General features: G+C 36.9%; 6 protein-coding genes across 7 annotated transcripts; 1 reads left to right on the top strand and 5 right to left on the bottom strand.

Moving 5' to 3' along the window:
- Nucleotides 1-110: 110 nt before the first annotated feature.
- LOC137725513 (3-oxoacyl-[acyl-carrier-protein] synthase I, chloroplastic-like) lies at nucleotides 111-3447 on the bottom strand. The gene is made up of 7 exons (XM_068464226.1): nucleotides 2783-3447; nucleotides 1806-2237; nucleotides 1436-1609; nucleotides 1237-1350; nucleotides 1045-1146; nucleotides 858-924; nucleotides 111-768 (listed from the first exon to the last, which is right to left on the bottom strand). Exons 1-7 carry the CDS (start codon nucleotides 3236-3238, stop codon nucleotides 701-703), a joined length of 1413 nt encoding a protein of 470 aa, XP_068320327.1. The 5' UTR covers nucleotides 3239-3447; the 3' UTR covers nucleotides 111-700.
- A 1013-nt stretch (nucleotides 3448-4460) lies between these two features.
- LOC137725200 (high mobility group B protein 14-like) lies at nucleotides 4461-7538 on the top strand. Of its 2 annotated transcripts, XM_068463802.1 has the most exons (7): nucleotides 4548-4648; nucleotides 5035-5196; nucleotides 5309-5491; nucleotides 6269-6326; nucleotides 6431-6475; nucleotides 6980-7060; nucleotides 7171-7538. In XM_068463802.1, exons 3-7 carry the CDS (start codon nucleotides 5313-5315, stop codon nucleotides 7225-7227), a joined length of 420 nt encoding a protein of 139 aa, XP_068319903.1. In that variant the 5' UTR covers nucleotides 4548-4648; nucleotides 5035-5196; nucleotides 5309-5312; the 3' UTR covers nucleotides 7228-7538. The 2 variants fall into 2 exon arrangements, with proteins under 2 accessions (XP_068319902.1, XP_068319903.1); XM_068463801.1 differs by lacking the exon at nucleotides 5035-5196 and having other exon boundaries at nucleotides 4461-4648.
- A 178-nt stretch (nucleotides 7539-7716) lies between these two features.
- Nucleotides 7717-10056, bottom strand: LOC137725199 (uncharacterized protein ycf23-like). Its single transcript, XM_068463800.1, has 9 exons — nucleotides 9753-10056; nucleotides 9519-9584; nucleotides 9251-9325; nucleotides 9104-9166; nucleotides 8885-8944; nucleotides 8697-8786; nucleotides 8505-8612; nucleotides 8180-8302; nucleotides 7717-7929 (listed from the first exon to the last, which is right to left on the bottom strand). The coding sequence occupies exons 1-9, from the start codon at nucleotides 9954-9956 to the stop codon at nucleotides 7798-7800; spliced, it is 921 nt and encodes a 306-aa protein (XP_068319901.1). The 5' UTR covers nucleotides 9957-10056; the 3' UTR covers nucleotides 7717-7797.
- A 1032-nt stretch (nucleotides 10057-11088) lies between these two features.
- LOC137724586 (uncharacterized) lies at nucleotides 11089-12736 on the bottom strand. The gene is made up of 2 exons (XM_068463347.1): nucleotides 12377-12736; nucleotides 11089-11145 (listed from the first exon to the last, which is right to left on the bottom strand). The coding sequence occupies exons 1-2, from the start codon at nucleotides 12734-12736 to the stop codon at nucleotides 11089-11091; spliced, it is 417 nt and encodes a 138-aa protein (XP_068319448.1).
- A 6180-nt stretch (nucleotides 12737-18916) lies between these two features.
- On the bottom strand, nucleotides 18917-19444 carry LOC137724354 (agamous-like MADS-box protein AGL29). The gene has a single exon (XM_068463092.1). It carries the CDS (start codon nucleotides 19442-19444, stop codon nucleotides 18917-18919), a length of 528 nt encoding a protein of 175 aa, XP_068319193.1.
- Nucleotides 19445-21598: 2154 nt separating this feature from the next.
- On the bottom strand, nucleotides 21599-22228 carry LOC137724585 (agamous-like MADS-box protein AGL62). The gene has a single exon (XM_068463346.1). It carries the CDS (start codon nucleotides 22226-22228, stop codon nucleotides 21599-21601), a length of 630 nt encoding a protein of 209 aa, XP_068319447.1.
- Nucleotides 22229-24152: the final 1924 nt, after the last annotated feature.

Here is a 24152-nt window from a genome sequence, read left to right as displayed (position 1 = left end):
CGAGTTCTAGAAGTTCATGATATGATATGTTCCGCTAAAGCCCAATATTATGAGTAAAATAGGCTCGTCTGCCCATCCAATAGCGACAAACATATCAAAATATCGACAAGTTATTGACCATCAACATAGCATTCATATTATTAATACCATCAATATTCTGATTACATAGATACCGATTTACTTGTGGGTAGAAGTCTACGTGACAAGCAACCAACCCAAATTTCTCCAACTCAAAATTGTCCTCAACCAACTCGAAGGTTTTGTTACACACAAGCTGCTAATACAAAATATGCAAAGAGAGGCAAATCCACGCACAAGTCTTCATGATATGGTAACGGGAGGACAATTCGAATTTCAAATTTGGATGCGCAGGGAGAGCGCACTGCTCTAGCAAATTGAGCGAAACTTGGCTACACCCGCGCATGCATTTCCTCTATCTATATTAGCCACACTTCATATTGACCATCAGATAATTTGAAGAAAGAAAAAAAACATAACATTCTAGTTTCCTCATGGAACCAGGTATCTAAAAACGACTTGCGTCCATAAAAAAAAAAAAAAAAAAAAAAGAACATTTCTGAATCATTACAAAACTACAAATGGACTCAAATGTAAACGGATGAAGCTTGCCTCCGAAATAAATTATGATCTCCTCTAAGCATCGTTGATGTACTACAAAACTTGAACGCAAGTCGGATGATCAGGGCTTGAACGCAGAGAAGGCCACGACAGAGTTATGTCCACCAAATCCAAATGAATTCGATATGGCTGAAAAAACACGCGAAAGTTTATTTGAACGGTATTTGAGCAATTGGAAATGTAAAGGCACTGGGAGTTTCAAGGTTTGCCCTTCTTACCAACATTCACTTCATGCTGCTGCTTTACATTGGGAACAGTGTCAAACTCCACTGAAGGCTCTGGGTTCTGTTTCATGAAAGACATGCCACACATCGGAAACCATTACTATAATGTTTCAAATACGAGAAATCAAACTAACGCTACGCTGGAGAAACCAAGTCCAAAATCATAGCAACAATAACATACAAATTGGTTTATGGAAGGATGCAGCCATCCAGTTGTTATGGCTTTAATGACAGCAATAGCTTCCAAACCCCCAGAAGCACCAAGACAGTGGCCTATCATAGACTGAGACAAAGTAAAGGCAAGAAATACGAAGTCAGGAAAGAAACATCATATGAATTATAAAGAGACAGAGGATCAGAGAATAGAGATTGCCTTAGTTGCGTTGATCTTGATATCTTTAGTGTTCGTGAACACCTTCTTTATAGCATTTATCTCGGCAAGGTCACCAGCAAGGGTAGAAGTTGCATGTGCATTGATGTAGTTAACCTGATAAAGTGAGGGAGTTCACTAAATGATGATGGGGAACAATCACTATATAACACAAGAAAGGTTTACGGAAAAGAGAGAGTACCTCCTCAGGTGACACACCAGCATCTTCAAGGCATCTCTGTATGCATGTAGATACACCAAGCCCATCAGCTCTTGGATCAGTCATATGATAAGCATCACAGTTAATACCACCTCCCAAGTACTCGGCAATAATTGTAGCACCTCGTTTTGTTGCATGTTCCAAGCTCTCCATTACCTGTCAAAACAAATACCCTTCTTATGTTATGATTAAAATCATAAGACAAAAACTGGGTCAACTGCAGTGTATACATTCAACACTTCAGTCATCGTGAATTCATGATTAGCTGAGATAGAATTTTGTAGCGTTCTGTCTACTAAAAATTAGATTATATGACCATTTTGTTTCAAAATTAAAATCAACGCAGGCTTACCAATACTCCAGCACCTTCGCCCATAACAAAGCCATCTCTATCTCTGTCCCATGGCCTGGAAGCTGTTTTTGGATCATCATTTCTCTGAGACAAGGCCCTGCATGCAACAAACCCTCCCACCCCAACAGGAATTATGGCAGCTTCAGTTCCGCCAGCAATCATCAAATCAGCTTCACCCCGACGAATGTGATTTGCAGCAGCATAGAAGCAATAATTTGAAGTAGCACAAGCAGTCGAAATGGAATAATTGGGTCCCATAAAACCCAGATCAATAGCAAGCAACGCAGACCCCATGTTTGTAATAGCATAAGGAATGAAAAAGGGGGTAATTTTCCTGTGACCTTTCTCTATCAGTGCATGAACACCATCAGAAAAGACAGTAAGACCACCCATTCCAGATCCAACAAGCACCCCAGTCCGCGATTTATCAAGCTGTAAGTGAAGCAAAACCAACCATTTTAGACACTCATTTACACTAATCAGAACACAGAAAAACAAATCCTAACACAACCAAATCAAATTATACACTCCGCACATGTTAACAATTCTTCCATGCACGTCCCAAAATAAGCAAACGATGAAATCCCAGACCCATAGTTTCTAACAGAACCCATTACTCTTACACACAAATCTGCATCAAATCAATCTCAGAAATAACCAAATTGTTCAAATCGGCAAATTAGCACATTCTGTTAAAAACCCATCAAGCTAACGAGCATAATTAAACAATTGCTTTCAAATCAAAGGAAGCAATGACCTAGGAGCACTTATCGGTACATATTATACCGAAAACCCATCAAGCTAATGAGCATAATTGAACAATTAAACACATGCACATCAAAAAAAGCAATGACCTTGGAGCGCTTACCTATCTAAGAAAGAACCAAATCAGCAAATTAACACATTTTGCAAAACCCCATTAAGCTAATTAATATACAGAAACCATTAAACACATGCAAATGAAAGAAAGCAATGACCTTTGAGCGCTGATCGGCGCCAAGATCAGCATCCTCGAGAGCTTTCTTCCCAGCAACAATCGAGTACCGAAGGCAATCGTCGAGCCGTCGATCGTTCTTCCCATCAATGTACCCCTCCGATGAGAACCCGCGGATCTGGCCCCCGAACCGGGTCGGAAACTTGGACGCATCAAACCGGTCAATTGGACCCACACCGCTCTCTCCGGCGAGGAGCTTGTCGTAGTAAGTATTGACGTCGTTGCCGAAGACGGAGACGAGGCCCATTCCGGTGATGACAACCCGCTTCTTCGGGTCCATCTCGCGCTTAGGGGCGGACACGGCGGAGGAGGCGGATATGAATGAGATTCGCCTGGAGGAGTTGGCTGTTCTGGTAGTGACATTGGGGAAATGGGGGGTCCGTTTCCGAATCGGGCCGAGCGGAGCGGGCCGGAGAGTGGAGGATTGGAGGGACTGCATGGCGATGAGAGACAAAGTGAGTGATGAGAGAGAGAGAGTGGGTGGCGACGCCAACGATGTGAGTTACTTGAAGAAGGAGAATTTTGGTTTGGATTCAACTTTTGAGCTGCTCTCTATTGTCCGTGTGATGCCACGTCACTGTGCGTAGGAGATGAAGAGCTGCAGCTTCAAGCCTTCAACAACTGAGACTTTCTGCCTATTTTATTTTTTTCATTTATTTCCTTGTCAAACTTCAACAGATATCTTGACGCTTTTGTACCTGGCATCCTCACATTGCCAACAGGATCCTCTCCTGATCATTTTGGTGAGGATTTGGAAATTTGTGAATTTTGTTTTTTCATTATACATCGTACGATTAGTTTTTATCAAAAGTACTATTTATGTTTAATTTTAAATAAAAATATTTAAAATAATTTCTGACCGCACAATGTACGACAAACGGACATAATTGACGGTTTCTCAGGATCTTCACAAAGAAGATCCGCGTTCATTGTCACATATTTTTTTCATTGGTGAATAAAATATCTTAATCGAATAAATTCAATAATCGGAACATCAAGAATTTGAAGATTATTCTGATAAAAATAAAATCATTCAATTGAAGATCGTTTAATTAGTCAAATGTATCAAACATATTTAGTTCATCATAAATATGTAAAAAAGAAGGCATACATACAAAGTTCTTCAAGAAAATTGGTATTTTATGAAATTATATTAGAAGACTGTTTTATTTCTTGGATATTATTTTTAGTTTTTCATAACAGGGATATTGTTTTAAAATCAAGTCAATCCAATTTCTAAACCTAAGTATCTCTATTAATTAATAAAACATTTATTGTCAACCAAAATCTTATAAAATTACTAATTTAATCATTTAATTAAAATAGAATATAAATAAGAAACATGAGGCATAAATGTAATTTCACACAATCAAATCTTGTTTTTTTTTTTAAACCTCACCTACATGTAAACCTCACATATCTCTAATTTATAAAAAAAATAATAATAATAATATCGTTTGTTTAAAAAATACTACATTTCCGTGATTTTTAATTTTTGTTTTATTGTGATTTTAATGCATGCCGATGACGGTGGAAATTGGGCCCAGCCTAGTTACCTTGGGCCTGATTTAACCACACAGCCCAACTCCCTGGCGAGATTCACTCGTTAAGCCGTCACATCACCCACCGTACCCACCAAGACGTCGTGGTCTTCTCAGAGTGCTCGCCACGGTCTAATCATCAGTCGTCAGTGTCACTGTGCCTGCCCACTTCCCACACCAACCCACTCACCCGACCCGATTCCACGACCGACGCCAAAAGGCCCGAAGCGAAGAAACATGGCAAAGAAAACTAGCAACTCCCAGCAGTCTCCCTCGTCTTCTTCCTCCGCCACAAAAGCTTCAACTGGGTACTTTTCCTCTACTCTTATCTCTTTTCTCACCACATGTTCATCGCTGTTCGTTCAATGCTTTCTGAATTTTTGTTGGGTTTTTGAAAAAACCCATGAAATGATAAAATAAAAAAAATGGAAAAAGAAGGCAAAGATCGTTACTTTCTGCTATTTTGTTGATTGCGTTGTGTTGTTTTGTGTTGAATAATGTGGAGAACTCAGTACTTGGAGTCTTGGACAAGAAGCTAGGTTAAGCTCAGTTGGGTGGTGGGGTTTGTTCAGTTAGTTTAAATTTGAGAAATTGGTGATTTTATTGCTTCTAATTTCGTTCGGTTATTCTTTAGCTTTGTACCCTTTTGAATTTCGAGCAATGCTTAGCGTATACAGTGTATACTTACTCTCAGGCTGCTTGCTGAGGAATTGGGTGATAGGAAAGAAAAAGAGGAAATAGAAGAACTAGGAAGGGAAGGAGCTTTTCAGGGTTACGGGTTGTGTGGCTCTGAGTTTCACTTTCAAGAAAATGTTTAGTGATCGTGTGAGGCCTGGACTCGATGGAGGCTTTTTAGGTCTGTTGTGCTTTTGATGGTGTGACATTGGCGGTTGAATTTGTTGTTTCATTCCTTTTATTCCTGGCCGAGGCATCGGTGCTCATTGAAAGAAATTCTTCAATCTTTTTAGGGAAATGGTGTTGAAGGTCCAACAAAGGGAGGGGACAAGGAGGTCAACAAGGTTAAGCAGCGTAAATGCGGAGGGAAAGAGAATCGTTTCACTAAAGAAGTCCAAAACCAAGCAGAAGAAGAAAAGTGCAAAAGTTGATTCCAAGATACCCAAGAAACCGCCAACTGCTTTCTTCTATTTCCTGTATGTACCTCTTTTCGTTCCTGTTTAGCTTTTCATTTATGTTTATTATACATGTTGTTTGATTGTCAACTTGCTGTAATTGATTAAATTTCCAACTTGTTCAATGACTTTGTTGTTTGATTGTCTTAGTCCTATAAGAACACGTCATCCTTTTGGATCGCTGAAATTGAGTATCCAGATAATGAGACTGACCAACCTCAATCACCCAATGGCCTTAAATTTGGAATTTGTCCCCTCTAATAAAGAAAGATATAGAAACTGAAGATCTCTCAACTATCCATAATATGAATACTATGAACCAGAACCATAATCACGACTGATGATGAAAATTGATATTAAGTTATTTATCAAATCTACAAGGTTTCGGTCGATTTCTGAAATTCACTAGTTGTAACTTTCCATAGAAATTTTTTGGTGAAGTTTTCTAAGTATTAGTCCCCTCATTCTTGTTCAGTATTATTTTACTTTGTTTTATTTTCATTGGTACTTCAGTCTGAAAAAATAAATCCACAGTTTCTTTGTTTTTAAATTGAATTTCCCTTACCTCTCACTACAGTTATTTTGTCAGTGTAAGGTCAGATTAACCAAAGCTGGTTCTTGATTGTTCTTTTGTTACGACGTTCTTTATTTTTTTTTTTGTGATTAATTATAATTTATAATGCCTCAATGAGAACGCTATTTATCAAACTCACTCTGAGCACCTTTCTCATATATGAAGAACCAACCATAAACCTCTTGAGGTTTTACTGACTTAAACTGGTTTTTCTTGTGTTTAAGGGAGGATTATCGTAAGGAACTTCAAGAGCAAAATCCAGGTATCAAGCAAATGCGCGAAGTAAGTTTATGATACGGTAATCCGTTTAACTTTTTGCATGTTTTTCATTGTTGCTCATACCATCAGTTCTCTTGTATATGAATATACACTACTTTCTCATTCAGATTGGAAAGGTGTGTGGAGAGAAGTGGAAAACAATGACATATGAGGTTTGTGTCTCTTTATACTTTAGTTGGCCTTTTATGTTTTCATTATATTTTTGCTTTACTTTCTCTAAAGTTCTGTATTGAAGACCGGATGAAGTATGACTTTCAAATCGTGGGTTCTATTTAACCTAATGTTCTGACCTATAGTTTTGGTTAAAATATATGACCCATTCACCTGTATGGACTTGTTTGATGTGTATGTAGTTGTCTTTTTTTACTTAAGCTAATTATTATAGTGGATCTCATCTCGCTTAAATACGACCCGCCTTGGGTTCATGAGATTTACAGCTAAGTGATACTGGCTGAATCATGCAACGGTTCTTTCCTAATGACTGTGTGTAGTTCTCAGCATTTAGACTATTTTACTTGTTGATCATCTAGTGACATGAAGCATCAAATAGTATTTTAGCTTTTTGACTGTTTACGAGTTTCCCTAACAATGGTGATTAAAAAGAGCTTATAGAATTTTGTTCTTCGTTCTTTTCTCTCTCTGTCTTCTTATATTAGGAAAAGGTTCAGTATTATGATATAGCCACGGAGAAACGAGCTGAGTTTGAGAAGGCCATGGCAGAATATGCACAAAGAAAGGTAAACATGCTTTGAATGATCTTTATAGTTAATAAGCAGAACCTTATCTTACAAGCAGTGCCGAGTGGTGCTGAATTGCAATTTACTAAGCAGATTTCGAACATTTGCAGGAAAGTGGCGAGGATGAAGAAACCGAGGATGAGGAAGAGGAAGATTGGTCTGTCTAAGAAATCATGTTTCCGTATGGTGGACGTACTCTAGTTGTATGCAAGTCATAGGTCCTGGTCATGTGTCTTTTGTAAAACTGTCTATGCCTGTATCATTCTTGTCCATATCTCTTCACAATTCGAATTTAGCAGTGAATTCAGATTTTAACAGTTGGGTATGTACTTTATTTAGTGGAAGATGACAAGTCTAAACCTTACTAGGAACTTCTAGTTTTAGCTGTCACCAGGCAATTGTATCGAATACACTCATTGTCAAGTCATGTTCTTGATTCCTAACAGTTTTCGAGAATATATAACTTCTTTTCCCCTCATTCTTTTGATTTGTTAGTGTAGTTGGCGAGAACTTCTTTCAATTCTTGCGCAGAATAAGAATCGTCAAGGGCAATCTGGTTGAACGAAAGATGTTCTTGCACCAGATGCTGGGGTCCAAATCGTTCTTGTTTTGTGAAGTTCAGTTTATGCTGCCAAGGAAAACAGAACCTAGAAATCTGAAAGAAAACTGCTGCTCTTATTTATTTGGATATTGTTGCCAACAATGTATGTATATTGCTGCACTATATGATTACTGGATTACAGTTTCAAAACTTGTTCTTCAGCTGCAGTGAGCCTACCAGCTGAAGCTCCTAATGAATTGGAAATACTCCTCACTTCTGCAATCATTGCAACAACATCATTGAGCTTGTTCACGGCTGAGCCGACGCCCTGTGTCCGAAAATGATGAAACAACCAGTAAGTTAACCACGCAAAAATAGCTAGACAACATACTTCAGTGTTGACGGATTTGGACGGTGGGGCAAAGTGAGACGGGAAGTGCGCTTATCAGGCGCAAAGTATCACAAATTCAGTTTCAGAGGGTTAAAGTGAGATTCGCGTTGAGTTTGAGAGGGTATTTCAACAAATAAGCTTTTGTTGAAATGTGCATATTACAGAAGCAGGTTCATCGTTTACATACCACACCGGCAGCTCCTGCTGCTATTGCCATTGGGGCTGTAACTGCACTCAGTCCGGATGAACACATTACCGGAATCTTGACAGCACGGGATATCGAATATGCTGCTGCCAATGTTGGTGTTGCCTAAAACATGAAATACTATCATCAAATGTGTCTGTTGAAATAAAACTGGTTGCATGTGTTCAATCCCAAACACGCTCTAGGCAAGAATTCAATGCCAAGCTCTTGGTTTTTTTTTCGTTTGTCTACTCAGGCTAGTCTGGAGCCTAAGATTAGTTTGGATAACTCGTAACAGTTAAGGTATGTGTAGGTTAATTCGTGTTACCTTCTCGACCAAACCAAGAACACCTGATTTTGAAGGACTGGTGCATTTTCCTCCTTCGGTTTGAATGATGTCGACACCTGCCTGCTCCAGCATCTCTGCAAGCTTGACCTGTACATTGATTCAACTAGCTTGGTTAAACCAAATACATCATGCCAACACACATCGATAGTCACTTTCAGCAATGATTCCGACCTGATCTGGAAGGCTTAGTGTATGAGGTACAGTGACTGATAAGGTCACAGACGGAAGAATCCTCTTGGTCTCCTTTGTCAGATTCAATATCTGCAAAGGAACTCAACAGAATACAACAAGAGAATCCGATTAGTACACTTATAGCGCTATGTTTTTCGTAATTTGCAAGGTAACGAATGTGGTACCACCTGCTCCGAAGTGAAAACCACTCCCATCTCGTAAAAGGAGTCGTAGTTTCCAATCTCAACCTGCAAAAGCCATCAAATTTATCATATCAACACAAACCGAAAAACATATAGCAATATTGTTCTGAAACGATTTAGCATTCCCTCGAAGGGAACCAGGTCACGTAATCAAATTTTTGGCCTGAAATGTATAGTATGAAAGGGGTTAGTTTGTAGTCGAACCATCAGTGCTCCTGCTTCAACCGCAGCTGGAAATGCCGCCGGATCTACAGAAGAAACACAAACCTGCACAAGGAAGACATCCTTATACATGCAAACTACGGTTGGAAAATGATGATCACGATACGCTTAGAAAGCATATGAATATACCGGAAGAGAAGTTAAATCGATAGCAAGCTTCACCAACTCCGGGTCACAGGCTATATCCACATGAGTTGCTCCTCCCTGTAGATGCAACGACACATGACAACATGACATAAAAAGTTCAACATTTGCTCGGAAGTTCGATGAAATTTGACACCACAAGCAATGTGCTCAAACATATTCAGATCCCTTGGTTCAAAAACATAATCTGTTTTTGTTTGGCGAGTTTATCATTAGTTCATAACTTCATCTATCAACGGAGTAAGAAACAAACCTGCTCAGCGGCAGTAATGACTGATGCAACATTTTCTTTGTCAAAATTCTGCAATCCTGAAATAATCTGAAAAAACACAGTTACAACTTACATCAGAATTCTTGGATATCAAGGCATGGTTATTAAATTGCAGAACCAATAAGTATTTTTCTTTTTAGCTTCTCCACGTTTTCCCAGCAACCAAACAAAGCAAAACACAATAATAATGTCAACGGGAAGTAGGATTCGCTTTACCTTGAGAGCTCTGCGTTCATGAAAGTCCCTGAGGACTGATTCCTTGGTAGCTGACAGAAGTGCTTTTGTGGTTAAAGTGGCTCTTTTTTTGAGAGCCAAACATGGCCTTGAAGGCAGAGAGTTACCCAGAAGAGGGTTGTGGTGGGTAGGTCTGAAACTGGATAGAGAGGGTGGTGAAGTTTGTGGGCAGATTGAGGCCTGCATCTCTACTCTGGCTGTAGGTTTTCAGGGGGTAGAAGTTGGAGGGAAAGGGATAAGAGAGGTTTGGCAGTGGCAGATAAAATGTTTCAGAAGAAGATAATTTGGCTGCCACCTCAACATAAATACCATGCTATGTAATTATTTATGCTTATTTGACTTTTTAGCCTTGAAAATGAAAATTGATGGAAATGATTTTTAAATTTGTCCGCTACAATTTATTTTAATCATTCCGTGAAAAATTTGTCAATATTCTCGTTAAATTGTCATGTGAACGATCACATGACTATTTTTTTAAGAGTATTTTTGTCAAATCAACATCTTCACTTAACGAGGATAATGACAATTTTTTCACAGAATGACCAAATGATTTACGATGAACAAACTCAGAAGACCACTTCTATAAATTTTCAGTGTTAGGAACCAACGTGAGAAATTAGGTCAATCTCAGTTACCATTTTGGTTGAAAAGCCTACATATTTTAGGGATTGTATTGGCATAAAGGTACCAATAACAAACAAAAAAACTGAGTTCCGCTTCAAGGCTACTTAGCATTCAACTGTACAATTAAATATTTTATTTTTAATCCCATCTATTAAATATTTTGTTTCACTCAATGTTATATCTCATTAAAAAAAAAAAATTCAAAAGTAGTATGTTTTCTTATCCACACTAGCTAGAGAATTACCTTCCCAAGATAACCCAAGAATTATGGGTAATGTTATAGAGGCTAAATTTATAAACAAAATTTGCAAATTAAGTGATGTGTCACCAATAAAAATGAGGACATTTATCAATATTTAAATAATAATCCAATCATCAAAGTATGTCATTTAGTTTACACAATTTTATCTAAAAATTTAATCTCCTTAGCACTATCCAAGAATTATATCCCCTCTTGGATCTGATGCACTCAGCTAACTTCAGAGTCAATCACCAGATGAGACCTAAGGCAATTCAACCTCCACCAGCTAACACATTACTCCCAATGCATGAATTAACAATTCCTCAAACTCAAACGCGTTTTATCTCCTCTCTCTAACCTTTCCTCCCCTCTGCGTTCAAGCTAAAAGAAACCCCCCTAGGCGACGCTCCTTGTTCTGGCTTGGGGTCGACGGCAGCCTGACTCCCCCTCTTTCTAGCCTTCCTTCTCTATTTCTCTTCCTTCTCCACCATCTGCATCTTCCCTCTTTCCCTTCTACCAAATATAAAAAAAAAAAACCTCTATACCCATGTTTTTTCCTTTTTATCTGGTAGTTTTGTTTTGCTAGAAGACTACAAATTTAAATATTTTTTTCTTAAAATCTGAATCAAATAAGAGTATTTTTGGATTATGGTTATTTGTAAACTTTTGTCTTCTGGATTTATATATATATATATATATATAAAAGAAGAAAATATAATACTAGTAAATAATATTATAAAAAATCCAGGCAAAGAAATATTGCATACCAAGAAATTGAAATAAAGCAAGATAAAGAGGGAGATCAAGAGAGTTGGCCTTAACTCATCAAAAGCTTGGAACTGCAAGAAAAATAATAATCAATAAATGGTTGTTATAAGCACATGAATAAGAATGCAGAGATTGTAAATAATTAGATAGAACCTCACACAGAAAGGATAACAACAACAAAGAATTAAAGCCAGAGAGATTAGTGAATTCTTTACTATTTGTAATCCTGTCATACAGTTACAAACTACAAATATATAAAAATTGCTAATATACAAATCAATGAAGTGAAACACCTCTTTCTTAGAGATCTGCAACATTTGAAGTAAGGGAGAATTAACAATTACCTCTAGTAGAAATATGATGCAAAGATGTGGTAAATATAACATTTGTCTTTGAACGATAGGTGGAGCCCCGAGAAGATACCAAGTTGACTGGGAAAATTACAATAAAAAAGTGGAGGAGAAGGTGACACTCCAATATTTATAGGGAACTTTAATAAAAATCTTTCAGTACTGTTCACTTTAACGAAAATCACATTTTTTCACTAAAAAGTCAATCCTAGTACTATTTATTTTACCCTTTATTTTATTATTTTCATTAAAACTTAAAATTTTCAAGCTCTTTTCGTTAGTTTTCCTATATTTCTATCATTTATCCTTATGACACATGAAATGTAAAATTACATATAATACCCTTCGATCTTTCAAGATAAAATTTAAGATAAATTACATAAAACTACCTTAATTATTGGATCATTAACAGTTTTATACATCGTCTTTAAAAAGTTTCAGTGTCATATCTCATCTATAACTTTTTACAATTTCATATATTCCGTTAAATTTCTGTCAATTATTCATTTAAATAGTGATGTGGCATGAGACGAGACCCATTATCTATTAAAATTTTGATTAATTAAATATTAAAAAAATAAAAAAAAATGAATCTTTTTTATTTTTTTGGCATGGGGACCCACCCCTTCCCTCACCCTTTCTTCCCCCACTCCCCTTATCCCACCCAAAACCCAGATCCCTTCCCCACCCACGCCACCACCTCCTCCTCCCCCGACCCCTTCCCCACCCACGCCAACAGCTCCAACCTTCCCCACATCCTCTCTTCCTCCTCCGCCCCCGCCTTTCACCAACACCTGCGCAAGCCTCTTCCATGTGGAACTGGAAAATTTTCTACCCCCCGTCACCGCCGGATTCCGAGTTCTTCGACCAACGTCAAAAAACTCAATCCCAATCCCGCCAACACCAAAAATCGCCCCACCATCTCGACCCGGAACATTCGGACGAAAACGATATAGAGACGGAGCCGCCCGAGACCGAAGCATAGAGATTGGAGTACGATTTCTTCCTCAACCACCGAAACCCAAATGCCCAGAACGCCCACCACCAGAAAAGGCACAAGTCGGGGAGAGGGGGGGGATGTTGGCGTGGGTGGGGAAGGGGTCGGGGGTTGCAGAGAAGGGGAAAGGGAAGGGATCTGGGTTTTGGGTGGGATAAAGTGGGGCGGGGGAAGAAAGGGTGAGGGAAGGGGTGGGTCCCATGCCAAAAAAATAAAGATTTTATTATTATTTTTTTTAATATTTAACTAATTAATTTTTTAAGATAATGGATTCCATCTCATGCGATGTCACTATTTAAAAGAATAATTGACAGAAATTTAACGGAATGTATAAAATTGTAAAAAAATCATAGATGAGGTATGACATTAAAACTTTTAAAAAACGAGATATGAAACTGTTAATTATCCAATAGTTGAAGTAGTTTTATCTAACTTCCCCTTCAATTTATAAGACTCTTGGTTTGCTAATTTGGCTTTGGAAGATTCCTTCTGTTCCAAACTAGAATGGGGCAGGCGGCTTGTAGTTCAAAGAATTAAAAGGGTTTAACTTTACATATGAAGTCCTGTGTTTAATCTTTTCCTCCATAATATAAATAAAAAATTCTAACATATAACAATATAATTCGAGTGACCTTCTATGCCAATAATAAATGGATATGTGTAGATCAATAAAGTGGCACCGCCATCCACAGTCAAGAATTTCTCTACTGGCTTAGGCAATGACATTAAATATATACAATTCAAAGTAACTTTGCAGAATGACAAAACCAATTTCCTGAATTGAATTGCAGAAAAAGAAGTCAGAATTCATGAAAAAAAAAAAAAGTTAACCGATCATTAACTTTGTACAAGAACATAATAAGCATATTAGGAACGCCAACATGACAGAACCAATATCCTCCCCAGAAAAAAAAAACCCTAATCCATTTGGCAAGCAACTTGATCTGTCAACTATACCCTTCTTGAAGCAACATAGAAAACCAAGTACAAGGAGAGTCGGAAGAAAATCCTCTCAAAAATGGCATCCGCAAAACAAGTAGAAGAAACAGATTCTGAGCAGCAAAACCACGGCCTCGAATGCCGCCACGATCTTGAAAACCACATCATCGTAAAAGGAAAGCTGCAGATTCAGCGGCCGGAACTTGAACGCAGACCCCAGATACTTCCACCTCAAACTCCACGACTGTTTCTTCATCCTCCTAAAGAACAACCACCTCTTCTTTCCCCCACCCATCTTCTGTTTCACTTTCTCTCTCTAGATTCCCCCCCCCCTTCTCTCTCTCTCTCTCTCTCTAGATTTCAGCCCTTCTCTGCCTTCTCCTTTCTGGTTTTTGGGTTTGGGCGATGTGGTGGTTTTATCTGGGGTGGGGGAAAGATTCGGTTTCTTAGAAGGCAAGTTCTCTAGAAGGTAGGGAGATTGAGGGAATTTTGTGGCGGGGAAAGGGTGTTTTGGGAAAGTTGGTGGGGGTGTGGGGTAAGCGGATGACTAAAGCTCCGCGTTTTGATGGTCAATCGGGGTAGAAGACGTGGGGGAGTGGAATTATGAGTTGTATGGGTGCCTCCAGTCGAAAATTATACAATCAAGACCAGTCCTAGAAAATGTCTTCATTGCACTCCAAGGAACCCTGGACTAATATATGATGAGCTGTTTCTTGGTGGCTTCTTTCTTCTTCTTCTTCTTCGTCTTCTTTATTTTCCCTTTAATAAAGTTGTGAAAAGATGAACGTCACCATAACGGTAACCAGTACAATGTCATCCAATGTCAATAAAATATGCATAATTTTTTGTCTACACATTCTAATTTCATACGAAACGCTACATGGCAATATACTATGTCATGTAATTTTTTTTAATGTCTTAGCTCCTCTCCGTGTAGAAAAGTACAAGGATTACGATTTCATTATAGTTTCTACCTTATAAATAAAAGAATTAGCTACAAAATTTACATAAATTTAATATAATTATTATTTGAAAGTCAAATAGTAATTGAATTGAATAATATAAATATTGTAGTTGAATATGTAACGAAGAAAAAAACCGCAACTACAAAATGAGTAAGGTGTGGACAGAGAGAAAACAGACCGGGTAGCAATTTGGGTACCATTTCACGTGAATATTCATTTTTTAATGTAATTAAGAAAATTTTGAGTGGGATAGCAATTTGGGTAAATATAACTTTGAATATTGCACATAAGTTCACCTTTTTGTGAAAGTGGACTCTCTCCAAATGCGATAGAATAAAGAAGTTCTTGACTTAGCTAAGTTGGACAGAGTAATGTGCTTACCCTTTTGTATTTAAATTCGTTTTTTCCGTAGTTTAGATGAATTTAATATACATTCTTCTATCGTTTGTATAACAACAAAATGCAATTGAAAGTTAATTTTTGAAAATTAGTTTAACTCAAAAAATTTGATGGCGATGTTTTAAATAGGCCTGGTAAACAGATCTTGTTTATTGTGTTCGTGTCATACTCGTTATTATAGTGAGTTTTTAATAGGTGACTCGTTAACAAGTCGTGGTGTTTCGTGTCAAATTAACAAGTCGTACAAGAAATTGCCAGGCTTAATTTTTTAGAAAAAGAAGGGAAAAGCAGACAAAATTACGTACACAATTGACAATTGGCATGCATGGAACTCCATTCAGTTCGTTCTAAAGTAATTGGGACGGTGGAGTAGGAAACAAATCACTTGGGCGACACATCGCACATACATGAAGTAGATAGCTTAACTAGCCATATTATTCTCTTGGGATCTTATACTCCCGAAAGTGAAAAAGCAAGGGAATTTGACAGCCATGGTATTTGAAATTCCCTTCAATGATTTCTAGCCAGATGTGAGAGGATTTAGAAAACCCTGAGCTTAATTATTCAGTTTTTGGGCATGAAAGATTCTTATTTCGCTTACTCTTTAGCTAACAAAAAAAGATGAGGTTCTATTATAAAACTAATTAACAATATGGGTATAGTTCAATTATTTATAAGCATATGTAAGACTTTTTTTTCTCCGATGTGAGATTCATACTCTCAATAAATAGTGACACATGTCACCTAATATTAGGTTCGACTCTCATAAATAAAAAGTTTGATACTAATAACTGATACATTTAGCTTGAATATCTTACCCGTTACTGTAAATATGTCGTCGTATCATAAAAGAAAAGTAGCTAACCACTAATACCCTGCTGCCTAACTTGTTCTCCTAGTTAATCCAGGACACCAGCAACATAATAACAGGCTAGCAGTGGTTAATTTGTATATTATTTAGATGCTCCAAAATAAACAAATGAAGAGTGTAGTCCAAAATATCTATAAAAAATGAAGTCAGGAAATAGATAGCTAGCGAGTTTGTCCATCCCATTGGAACTCCAGGTCATATACGAAATGCTTACTCTGTTTTGCCAAAAGTTTCAACCAAAAAAATTCCAAGTATTCCATGTCTATTTCATCTTGCTTTTGTCGGCTTTGGTCTCCCAGTGCCTAAGACACCCAGTATTTAAAATATTAGTATGGTAAAAACATTGGTATCACAATATTGGTATACAAATTTGTAGAAATATCAATAAAATTGATATCAGTTGCATTTGATAGAAATGATGGAAGTTTGCTCAAAAACTTGGAAATTTAAAATGAAAATTTAAGGAATGTCAACACTAGTGTAGAAGAAATATAAGAGTTTCGCTGATATTTAACCAATGCGTAGGACATATCGACGAATTATGTTGATTTAGCTAAAATTTAAGATTTCCTCCGATATGAACTCCACCCCACCTCCTCTCCATATATTTCTCTAATTTTTCAAACACATAAGACACCACATTATCATCCATACCATGCATGTTCTTTTCTAGATTAAGGTATCAATTAAGAGTTTATATTTAAGTCTATCTTTATTTTGATTTACTATTCATTGTATACTTGCTTTTCGAGATATAAAGCTACTAGGTATCTTTTTATTTTTCAATGTTTTCACCATTTACATGGATGATCCATATCTTTTTTATATATAAAGTCTTTTGTTTATTGATATCTAATTAAATTAGGCTAAGCTATGAATAGAAAGATTCAAATTTGAGAGCACCACTGGCCTAATAGTAAAATTTTTATTAATATTTTGCAACTATTATATATAGGAACATTAAGCTTACTAGTCCTTTTACAAATACACCAACAAAAAATAGTCCTGCTTTCAACATGCAATCTTTACTATTTCTCTTCGATGAAAAACATTCAATATTGTGTCAATAAGCTATATATCAATATTGTATTGAGAATGTATTAATATTGTGTCAATAATATATTAATTTAATTAAAGATATTTTTGTCAAAGAGGGCTAGGAAAGGCTGCATTTTTACAGCAGAATTGTCTTTGGTTGATGGATTTGTAAAAGGACTACTAAGCCCAATTTCCTTAATATATGTGAGGAAGATCTAAAAATTAAATGGTTTAGATAATTAAAGTACATTACAAAGTGAAACATACAAAAATACCTCTTGCTCGTGGTTGAAATGTAAGGGTATGACTACCCTTCTATGTGTATGTGTGTGTGTGTGTATATATCCCACAATTATAAATATTCTCTCAAATATATATGTCCGTTTACTAGAAGAGTTTTAATGCCATTAATCTCCGATAAGTATAAAATCAAATTACGTACATCCGGGCTTATGAGCCTTGTAAGAAAACTCATCACGAGCTCTTATCAAATGATGAGTGGAGTGCTATAGGCATAAAGATTTACGCACTACTATTTTTTTATTCAGACTTTACGGCTGCTTATTATGTAGACAACACGTATTTACGAAGAAATTATAGTATGGTACAGTAGTACCACGTCACTTGTGATACTTTCATTCAAAATCTTACAGCGATAAACATACACACACATAGGCTTCCTTCATCCTCAGACTCTCTGCCGGCAAATAGCAGCAGCATCTGCAATCAGCCATGGTTTGGTTCACTGGTCGCTTGCACGGGAAGGTTAGGGGTAAGACCCCGAAGGTCGCCAACTCTGTTTATAAAAATAATTTTATAGGCATCAATCTTTTCTCAATTGAGATTAAAATTTACATAGAAAGAAAAAGATGAACAGGGAGAGACATAGAGCAGGAGAAGAGAGGGAAGGAAAAGAGATGGAGAGTCCGGCGTCCAGAGGCAGGTTTTTTACTCTATTTTCAGATTTTTTTTTTTAATTTCTTAATTAAATTTTTTGAAAGAGACAAAATGAATTTCAAATCCAATTGTAAAAATAAATGACACATGTCAAGTTTTCAATGAAAGTATCACATCCACGTGGTGATACTGTAGTATTTAATAATTTCTCATATGAGTAATGCTAAGGAGATTAAAGTTATATACTAAATTTATAAACTAAATGATGTGTTACCAAGTAAGTGCCTGTTGTTGAATATAAGTCCCACATCAAAATACTGAGAAAATAAAATAAAATATATAAGATTATGGTTTCACTCTTAATAACACCGAGACATTTTGTTGAAAAGTACTATACATAACAATAGGTAGATAAGTCAGGACAATATCGGTATGGTTAGGAGTGAGTCAATGACTCATCTCTCTAAATATCCGAAATGGTATCAAAGCGGGTTTGATTGTGGGTCTTGTGGGTCCATGTCGTGCTCGAGTTACTATGTTTAATGTAACACCATGCTTTTGTGCTTAATGTTCGATGTGAGATTGGTTGCACGTGTGGTCACTATGTAGTGGTCTCGCGTGAGGGGACAAGTTAAATATAAGTCTCACATCGGAGAATTGAGAAAATAAAATACAATATATGAGTGTATGGTTTTACCCCTAATAATACCGTAGACTTTTTAAGTAAAACTCAATACTTGAGAATAAGTCGTTAAGTTGATACAATATCAGTATAATTAGGAGTGAATGAATGATTAGTCTCTTTGAATAATTGACACCCGCGACACAACTCAACAATAGAAGCACACAAAACATTTCTACGAACAGACAATTGAAAATAATATAATATATAAGCAACCGCATATGTCCTTCAACCCATTTCATATATTAGGAAATTCCATCTCAGGTACAAGCAAAATTAATCTACCTAACACCAGCATCACACAAGCGCAGAAAGACATTCATTCCCTACAGTTTACCTAATTAAGGTCTGTCATTTTTAGCAACAGTAGTCATATCAGTCTCTCCTGTCATTTGCCAGGAGCAGCAGCGAAGACGATGCCTCCACCTCAGTGGCTCTTTCTTTCACGATCTCGCGCAGCGCCTCCAGCGACGCCTTCATTTTTCGAAGATCTGCCCGGCTCTGCTCACGAAAGCTCGGCGGTTTGCTTTTGAGTGGCAAACCCCTTGCTTTCAGTACAGCCTTGTCAAGCACAAGTCCTCTTTTCTTCTCAGCCTCCAACTGGCTGTCCATGTCCTCCAGTTGCTGGTTAAGCCTCCCCGCTTTTTCATCATTCTTTGAAACCCTAAATTTTGATTTAGGGCACTCCTCATTTAGAAACCTATCTGCGATAGACTCCACATTCGGGTGCCCAAACGAGAAGGGCTTCCCTCCCGGAGAGAAAACAAGGACGGCAATCTCAGCGCCGCACAGGATGGCGAGCTCGTTTGCTTTCTTGAACACGCCACTCCTGCGCTTGGAGAAGGTCACCTGCCTAGAGCTGCTATCCTCCACCACTTTCATCTCAATTTTTCTCCTCCCCATGGCTAATGATTTTTTTTTTTTTTTTGGTTTGGGGGGGTGGTGGGTGTGGAATTTTTATCGGAAGATTTATGGGGAAGTTGATGTAAGTGAAGGAGTATATATAGGGCTTGGGATATAAGTACCCCAAGTAATGATTCAATGTTTCTAATATTGGTTTTTAGCCCTTATTTTATGAGAAAATTGCTTATATATAAAGCTATTAAATTTTATATTATCTTTCCTTTTTCTTTTTGAAAATTTCCATATTGCATTGGAGCTGGCCACTTTGGGTTGGCATCATTGAATTCAAATTTTGCAATCCGTATTCTGGAATTGAATGAGGAAAAAAAATTTTGGATTACATATTAGGTAAGCTCTCTTTTTGTAGCTATCCCATTGTTTGAGTTTTCCAATATAAATGGCAGTTATAACTTAAAAAGGAAAATGAGATGTGAATTCTTTCATTTAGGGAAACGATAAACGCACAATTTTAAAAAAAATTCACTTATTTTTGTTGTATGAGGTCTGTTGTTTTCGTTTAATTTATTTAATTTAAGAGTCAGAAATTAAAAAATAGGTGTAAAAAGTCAAAAAGAGGGAAAATTATCACGAAGTAATAAATTTTGTTAGGTCCATGGATAGTGTGATAACGCATGGCCTCTAAACTGGCAAGGGGAAAGTCCAATGAACATGTTTACCAATTACAATTAACTTACCATTCTTTAATTGCCAACGATGTTTTTCCTTAAATGATATTTCCTTGAATGTATTATAGTTTTTGGCAGGTGTTTTATCTTAATTTTGTAAATAAACATATCTGTTTAATATTTTCATTTTCTTCTTTATAAAATGATGTTAGAGGTGAAGGTTAGGATTAAGCACCCAATGGATCAAAGTAAAAGGAATGTCACTAGGCCATACTGTATTACTGGTCTCATGTTTCATCTTAGAAATTAATTTTTTATCAACTAAATAATCTAATTGCAAAAGATTTGTAGCTCAATTTGTTGTGCGATAATTCACTCTTGCACTAAAGGTCTTGAGTTCAGTTTCCCCTCCACTAAAATTGGTTGTTAAAAAAAATAGTGGTGCTTTCTCTAGTTGGTCAGATGAGATTGCAATGTGTGTGTGTTTTTTTTTTTTTTTTTTTTTTAAAGAACTGGAGAATATCATTAACTAGGGCCAAAGCCAAAACAGGGATACAGAAAGCCACACGGGCTAACAACATCAAAATAGAAACAACACTAGAAGGGCGAGAACACGACATGGAAAGCACATGTCACCCTTATATATACAAAACATACACTACAAATTGGACAGAGGGCAAGGAAGACCATCTTTGTTCAGGATACGAACAAACAAAGATGGGGTCTACGGACCCATAAAAAGTCGCACATCTCCACCCTAGAATGTGATGCCACATTATCCGCGGCTTTGTTAGTTGATCTTGGCACCCAATACCAGTCACAAGAAACAAAGGATTCACCTTCGCTTCGTATCTTACTAAGAACAGGGAACAGTTCCCAAGCCCCTTGCTCAATACACCCGTTCAGCCATTCAACGATCCCTTTAGAGTCCGACTCAATCACAATGCGGGAGAACCCCCTCTGTCTCGCCATGCAGCAACCTTCCAGCACTCCCAACGCTTCCGCCAATTGGACAGTCACGGCTCTTATCCGCCTCCTCCTAACTGCCAAACACCGGGAATTATCAAATTATTTGGAGAAACACATGTGATGAGATGTAATCCAAAATGTGATGAGATGCTTTATGGCAAAAGGCATTATCAAATATTTTTTTTTTGAAAAAAAGCATGTCCTTGAATTTTTTTATAAAAATTACAACACGTGTCTCTAATAAAAATATGTTATAGCAAGAACGCTTATGAGCACAAGTCATAAATATCAAATACATACATTAGTCATTTAATTTTGATTATGTTGAAATATGATCACGAAACTTCTACTGATGGTTCAATTACTCATATAACTCAATTCTGAATTAAAATGCAACTAATAATTATAATTAAACAAAAAGTAAATCTACATAAACTCATGTGGGCGCAACAATTGAAATTACTAAGTAATAAAAGGGGCATTTGGATTTAGTAAAATAACCCGCTCATGTGTCCTACTTTGAAAAACCCTAGCTAGCTTTAAGGAGGGTTTTTCAAAATTAATGGCCGTAGCCAGGAGGAAATGCATAAGAACCAGTCCCACTTGGATTTGCATCAAAGTTGGGATTGGTTTGTTGGACAGATCCAGAAGAGGAGGCACCAAAAATATTGGTACTCCTCTCCTTAAGATGGTTAGAGATTGTCATGTGTATCTCCGCCGAGGATACATAGACTTGTTTGAGCTCATCCACCCCAAGCTCATCAAGGGGTGCACTCCACCACAGGTGCTCTCGATTCCTCCTTCTCCTGGCTTTCCTTAGGAGCGATTTCTGTCGCTCCTGCACATCTTCTAACTGGTTGATAAGCTCGTTGTACTGTTCGATAGCCTCGGAAATTCTCATCTGTCGATGATTCTCCATGAACTGAATAGTGTAGTCATCGTTTTCGGGTGGATTTTGGTCCAGAAACCGATTGATGACATTGTCGACAGATGGATGACCATACGAGAAAGGTTTGCCAGATGGTGAGAAAACCACAATTCCCACCTCACCGCCACATAGTGTTATCATCTCGCTAGCTTTTTTGAAGACGCCGGATCTCCGTTTCGAGAAAGAAACAAGAAGATCCTCTTCGTTTTCGATCCTCTTCATCTCAATCTTTTGCCTACCTCTAGTTTGCTTTCCCTCCATGGGCATTTGGAAAATGATGAAAGAATTGTTTTTCTTAGTAATTGGCTTGTAAAAAGAAGGTTTGTTTGGTTTGGTTTTCCTTACAATTCATGTGCTTATATAGGATGGAAAACCGCATCTTGGTTATTCAATGCTGTTGACCAACTAGATATGCTTTTCAAATTGTCCTCTCTCCCCAGTTTTATTTGTTTTGGGTTTTAACTAATTAATTTCCAGTTAATTAGTCATATTAGTATATTACCAACATTTCCCCTAAAAGCTTTTATTTTTTCGATGTATTACCAATATTATTCTAACCAGAAGTTGGACATTTTACTCATAAATTAATGTGTTATTTGGCAATGCATATGTTGGTGCCACACACCTTAGAAAGACTCGTCACTTGATGTTATTGTTTCACAATTCAACTTCAATAAGAATTTTTTTTTTTACTTTCAATAATTAACTTGCGAGAGTAATGTCTTAACTGATTGTTAATATATTATATACTTTATTAATTCCTATATTAAAAGTTGGAATTTTGTCTTTACGAAAGAGATACAATTACAATATTGTCGTGCGTTAGATTTGCGTCCACATTTTTGAGATCAAAGTTAACTAAGTCTAGATAGATGAAATATGATAAATTTTTAATACAATGATAGCATGACAGCCTAATATAGGCAAGCGATGGATTGTTTCGGTGATGAAAGTCTTCTGCTTTAATTCACCAGGTCCTAAGTTCAAACATTCCCCCCTTTCCTTAGAGTAATTTACATTAGTAATATTGCTTGTATTAAAAAAAAAAAAGAAGTGTAAATTACAAAAAACTATCACAACAATGAGTCGAACCACAATCTTATACCTCATGTTTTAAACATTGCAATGTTATACCTCAACTTATGAATTCGTTGCATGTCACACCTCAACTTATTAATTTATTGTAATGTCATACCTTTGTTAAAATTTTTGTTAATTTGGCTGTTAAATGCTAATGTGGCAGGAGTGGGGCCTACTCCTTTGCCAATTGGAATAAACAAGTATTAATTAATTAATAATTTATTTACTAAAAAATTAATAATTTGGCTGTTAAATGATGACGTGGCAAAGGGGTGGGCATTGCTTCTGCCACATCATCATTTAACAACTAAACTGACAGAAAATTTAACTGAGGTATGACATTAATTGCAACGAATTCATAAGTTGAGGTATGACATTACAATGTTTAAAACATAAGGTATGAGATTGTAGTTTTACCCATAGTTAAGGTAGTTTTATGTAAAAAAATAGTGTGATAGAAACATAACACACTCTTGTTAAATTAGTGCTAGAGTCACTAAATCTATTTACTAAATTTGTTTGCCAATTTGGAAAATCGAAGAGATAAGGCCACATCATTTGATGAACAAATTTTGAGATGCTCTAATAAATAATTAACCATAAGATGGTGTCAAAATTATTAATGATAAAAAACTAACTTGTATTTAGACATATCAACCTTCTGCAAAGGTCTGTGACTCTGTCGATATATGGTTTCAGTTAAGATCATTCACACGGTACTGATATCCGTTTGATTTGGACTTTTTTTGCTTGACTTCCAAGTTTGTTTTGGATTGTTGTTTCGGTTCTCCCAATCGTCCATGCATGCAGTTGGGGGCACTCCACTTTCGAAACAAGTGGCAGTTCCAACCACCAGACTGTTTTTTCTTTCCATTTCCACCGATCAAACAATTTGACGTTCTCAGATTAGTGGATTGTTATATCTGTCTTTCTTGCAGTTGCAGATTTATGATGAAGGGCGAGAACATGCAGATGGAAGCACTTTAGCAGAAGCCCAGAGACATGAGAACCGAAAATAAAGAACAGATGAAGAAAAAGTCAGGCATCCAACCTCCAAGAATTGAAAACATAGACAAAGTAGGGGTTACAACGAAAATCAACTGGC

This window comes from Pyrus communis, chromosome 2, assembly GCF_963583255.1.
Source record: "Pyrus communis chromosome 2, drPyrComm1.1, whole genome shotgun sequence".
In the NCBI taxonomy this organism is placed as follows: Eukaryota; Viridiplantae; Streptophyta; class Magnoliopsida; order Rosales; family Rosaceae; genus Pyrus; species Pyrus communis.
Note: the sequence above shows the minus strand (reverse complement) of the source record. Positions and strands in the feature narration are given on the sequence as shown.